The sequence below is a fragment of the Pecten maximus genome, chromosome 6 (assembly GCF_902652985.1).
Source record: "Pecten maximus chromosome 6, xPecMax1.1, whole genome shotgun sequence".
Classification (NCBI taxonomy): domain Eukaryota; kingdom Metazoa; phylum Mollusca; class Bivalvia; order Pectinida; family Pectinidae; genus Pecten; species Pecten maximus.
This window is the reverse complement of record NC_047020.1, coordinates 14,326,144-14,331,161: the sequence shown is the minus strand read 5'-3', so window position 1 is coordinate 14,331,161 and position 5,018 is coordinate 14,326,144. Positions and strand designations below refer to the sequence as shown.

The 5,018-nt window shown below is 37.9% G+C and overlaps 1 protein-coding gene across 1 annotated transcript; it reads left to right on the top strand.

Moving 5' to 3' along the window:
- The first annotated feature begins 763 nt into the window (after positions 1-763).
- Positions 764-4,700, top strand: LOC117329046 (ganglioside GM2 activator-like). Its single transcript, XM_033886739.1, has 4 exons — positions 764-994; positions 3,193-3,354; positions 3,552-3,719; positions 4,353-4,700. The coding sequence occupies exons 1-4, from the start codon at positions 824-826 to the stop codon at positions 4,488-4,490; spliced, it is 639 nt and encodes a 212-aa protein (XP_033742630.1). The 5' UTR covers positions 764-823; the 3' UTR covers positions 4,491-4,700.
- Positions 4,701-5,018: the final 318 nt, after the last annotated feature.

Below are 5,018 nucleotides of genomic sequence, written 5' to 3'. Positions count from 1 at the left end.
TTTTTTGCGATACGATGTTTCTTGCATGAATTCTGGACAATGACAAAGGTCACGATCTTCATATATATTATACCGTGGATGCATATCGATCATTTGTTAATAAGCAAGCACAACACATTTAAGTTTCATAAATCATTTGGCATATAGCTTTATATTACTTCATTACTAAATTAATGTTTAAATATTTAACTGTGTCTTTTGTTCATCCCCTTCTTATGTTATTTATGTCTCATTGTTTTGAGAAGTGTTATATCATGTGTATATATCGTACCTTGTTGTTATATGACACAGGACATGCGGGAGACAAAACGATAACACTATAGATTAGATTAACACGTACATGTACGTGCATCTCTACTAAGGTGACAGATAAAGGTCTGTGACATGTCTGTATATATAATACTGGAGGTCACAGATTACGAGATCGACATCGAATGTGCAGGGACATGAATTATCATATAGTGCAATGTTATGTGGCCTTATCTGAAATTATCTCCAATCACGAGATTCACATGACACAAACTGAACTGACCGCTGTCTTAATGGGTATTGACCGCAGTGCATCAGGGGTAAAGTTTCAACTAGTTCTTATTTTGGTATTTCAAAAAACTAAAATGAATATATTTTTTTTATATAAAGAAAAAAATAAAATTCATTACATGAAATAATCAAACTGAATACTTTCAGTTAATGTTATTCGCATCAAAGGTATATTATGTAAGAGTCGGGTTTGTACATCCCTTTATTTGGCCTCTCTCAATCTTATCTGGAGGCAGGGTATATGAGGCAGAGTTAGCACGCTCTCTGCTAAACTTCTGCAGACATGGCGAAGACATTAGCAATTCTAGTTTTATGTTTGGCATCCTGTTATGCCAAAGGTGTGTTTGAGTACAAGCAATCACCCATTGAGGATGAGACTGAGCTTGTTTTAGATCTTCTCTCAAAGCCAATCATTCCAGAGAGATTCAAATCTGTCGAGTTCTTGAAGAAATGGGTAAGTTTTTATCTTTTTTTTTTTTTTTCATTTCATTTTCATATTCTCTTTTTCTTTCCTTTTTTTTTTTAAATAATAGACATTAGAGATGCTACACCGATATACATTACTTATTACATCTATTGTACGTCTAACGGGTTTAATTAGTACACTCATGTATTGTCCAGAGGAGGTTAGCCAAACGTTTTCATGTGTTACAATTACCACATTTTAGTAGGTTTTATCATAATGCTGTCGCTTTGGCCTGTTATTCAAATGTCAGCAAATGTGAGATACATAGAGCACAAAGCTTTGTAAACACTTGGTTAGTAAATGGCGCGTTGTCTGAAATGCCACTAGCTACTAGCACTAGGTATCTCAGAGACCGTGTAAAGACTCTCTCCACAGCAACAGTGTTCGTTTTGGTGCTGAAAGAACTGACCTACCTGGTCATGTTTCCTCTGGCTTTCATAAAATGATTAATCTAGATTGTAATCTGCGAGTTTGGAGTGTTTAAGTTGGTATACATGTAGTATGTCTGTGACCGAACTGGTATAATGATCTTTGCCGTTGACATAACATACTTTGTGTTAACTTGAATTGTGTTGCGAGGTCCCGTGGTACGACAGGACAGTATTTCGGTTGAGGTCTGGTCTTTTATTTGTGGTAAATTGATATCAAGGTTCATCCTAAGAGCAAATCCTGTGATATTTTACAAGCCTAGAAATCACTACTCCGGTGCAATGGAATAGAAATGACTTCATCAATTGTTATTATGCGCCATGACTATTAACAGGTCTTGCTGTTTACATGTAGTTTGTTGAGCTGTTTGTTGATTTCGGTAAAACATGCGTAAAAATGCAAGTTTCGGGGGACCATAGGACATTTGTAAGTTCATGTTGGTCACGTTATTGCAAATCATAGCCATATCGTTATACTCACAAGTGTCTATAGTAGGTAGTAGTAATATTTGATTGACCGGTTCGACTTTATACATTGTAAAAGCATAAGCATTTATTCTTTTTTGACCTAGAAATACAAATCGCGCTTGTGAATAATTTCACACAAATGTGGCATATTGGGAGACATTTCAATTATAAAAAATGCCCACCATATTTAGAAGATTTTATCATAATGCAATCGCTTGGCCTCTTATTTATTCAAATGTCAGTAAATGAGAAATGTATAGAGTACAAGCTTAGATACTTAAACACTATGACGAACTCCGAAAATAGCAAGAAAATATACTTTAATCGTAGAGTTTGAGGTAAATGGAGATTTCTGAAAATAACGTCAAACTGCGCAATTTAACATTTTGCTTTTTGCAGTGTAGTTTGTGTTGTACCTATAGATATTTATTGCTGTGTAGTTTGTGTGGTACCTAGATATTTACTGGAGACTTCATGCTCTTGTACATGTATGTGGCTGTGGCCCACTGTTCGGCGGCGTTCAGGTCTTGTTTTGATGTAAGTGTGTCGTCCTAATTGCGTATGGTCATGCTGTCTTCCGCAAATAGTCTCAGTGTGGTTTGTTTCATATATACATGAATATCATTGATAAGAAAGAGGATAGGGACCAAATAGGTTCCCTGAGGGACTTCAGATGTTACTGGTATTTTTCTCCGATTGATTTCCCTCAACAGCTTGAACGCGAAGTTAAAGAGAGGTTTTGATCGATGTATGTGAGTTCCTCTTTTGTGTGGCATGATGATATCTCTGTCCGTGAGCGTCAAGACCTTGGGTTAGAAATTATGGTCTAGTGGCAATGTACCTGTACTGATTGAGTTTCGTGAAAATTGGTGCTGTAATATCTCTAATTTCTTTGAATATTTTGTCGTGTATATATAGTCAGGTCATGTTGCTTTGTGTGGGTTAATGATGTTTAGACGTTTTCTACACCTTCTTGTGTGATGTCTATGTCTGGTATTTCTTGGTGCGGTGAATGTCCCTTGTCAGGTATCGGGCGGTTTTGTTCCGTGGTAAAGGCTGGGTTCGTCAATAGGTATGTCTATAATATTTTTTTAAGTGTTTATGTGATTCTGATTTGATTGATATTTCCTTCTAAGGATGTACAATCCATTATGCATTTAGCAGGTCCCGTTGACCTTTTTCTCCTGCACCGGATTTGACCATTCAACATCAACATCGGTGGCCATAACTATCAACTATATATTCGTTATTCTATTTAATAGATGTATTTGACATGTTTTTTTTTGTCAGGGTATCAAATCCAGGTTAGGAGCATTCAAGTGGAGCGACTGTGGAGGAGCTGGAGTCAAACTTCAAAATGTGTCCTTGACTCCTGACCCCTTAAACTTCCCTGGCACATTCACGCTTGGGTTCAAAGGCACAATTACTACATCTGTAGTCGCCCCAATGAAGGTAATGGTAGAGCTTACGAAAAGATAACCCAACGACAATATATATACCAAGTATTAAATCGTTCCTATATGTTGATTTTGCGTTAAATGTATTCATTTTGATACGGAAATTAAAACTTTGCTATTCAATATAACACCAGTGAGATGTTTATACCATGCTTATGTAATCTAATATGCATATTTGGTGTCTGTTTCTAGGGTGAACTTTTGATTGAGAAAAAGGTTGGATCTACCTACGTCAAGCTCCCATGTATCGATAACTTCGGGTCGTGTACCTATGATGATGTTTGCGAAATGCTTCAGACTGTCACCTGTCCAGATCCTTTTGTAGCAGCAGGAATTGATTGCCAGTGTCCATTTAAAACAGTACGTATGTTGTCAATACAAAGCATGTCGTATTATGCTTATCAATAGAAAGAAGTGTATTCACTTTAGGGGGGGTTCTTGGTCAGGAAAAAAATTTGCTCGCGCCTACGGCGTTCGCATTATCACTAACCCCCCCCCCCCCCACCCCCCCCCCCCCCCCACCCCCCACCCCCCCACCCCCCACCCCCCACCCCACCCCCCTTTCGAAAATCCTGGTTCCGCGTCTGATCCCGAATGATTGTAATTTTTCCTATATTCATTTTCCGCCGGGGGCAACCCCCTATTATCAGGGCGCTGCCCTAGACCCGCCAAGGCCCCCAGACCGGCCTCAAGGCCCCGAAGGACCACAGAACCTCGCCAAAAAAAATCACCTTGCGCCTACGGCGCTCGCACTATCATTACTGTCATACTAACTGATGGAATGATATGCTTACGTCATCCCTAACAGTATCATATAAGTAGGTGTTATGGTAGGGGTAATACCTGACCTTCATTATATCGGACGTACCTAGTATTTACTTCCTTAATAACAGCTTAAAATATTTCTCGACAAGAGGCGAAACTCTGAGCTATCTTATTTTCAATTAGAGGTGCTGTCCTGCATATGTTTACGTTAATACATTCTCTTTTCAGGGTAACTACAATGTCCCAACGGCCTCATTCGAGGTGGACGCCGTAGCTTTTCCATCCGGGGATTACCACCTCCGGGGAGCTGCTTCCAATGCCGGCAAAGTCATGGCATGTCTGGACCTGTACATGACTGTCGCGTAGAAAATTGAATTATTCCTAACAAATCATCATTTTAATTATCAACTAGTGTCGACCTGTCATTTCATTCATTGTGTGTCTACCTCATTTGTATAAGCTGTTCTACTTTTTAATTTTTGTCAATGTCAGTTTCTTTTGTAGTTATTGTTGGAGAACCGGAAGACAAAAAATGAACGATGAGAGAATGCTTATTAAAGAATTTATAAACTACAACCATTATTTTTTGTCATTTAATAGGCTTCCATAAAACAACATGTATTTGGAATTGATTTTCATTAAAAATACGTGTCAATAAAAAATATATTTGATATTTGACTCAAAGTCCATAATAGAGTTGATCATTTGATGATATAACATGATTGACCATAACACTTTTCCGTAGTATTCATCAACCAAGATATCCTAAGACTCTGTATTGAGATATATGGTCTGCTAACATGAATATTGAAAACAAAGACCTTGAATGTCGCATTAGCTAGGACATACAATGCACTGTAGTACTCGTGTGAATGGAAATAGGAAAAATTGATT

Bases quoted from the DNA above. Each gene is read 5' to 3' on its own strand.
- LOC117329046 (XM_033886739.1), top strand. From the start codon at position 824: ATGGCGAAGACATTAGCAATTCTAGTTTTATGTTTGGCATCCTGTTAT. The intron at 3,355-3,551 runs GTAATGGTAGAG...GTCTGTTTCTAG, and splicing joins CTGTAGTCGCCCCAATGAAG to GGTGAACTTTTGATTGAGAA. The intron at 3,720-4,352 runs GTACGTATGTTG...TTCTCTTTTCAG, and splicing joins GCCAGTGTCCATTTAAAACA to GGTAACTACAATGTCCCAAC.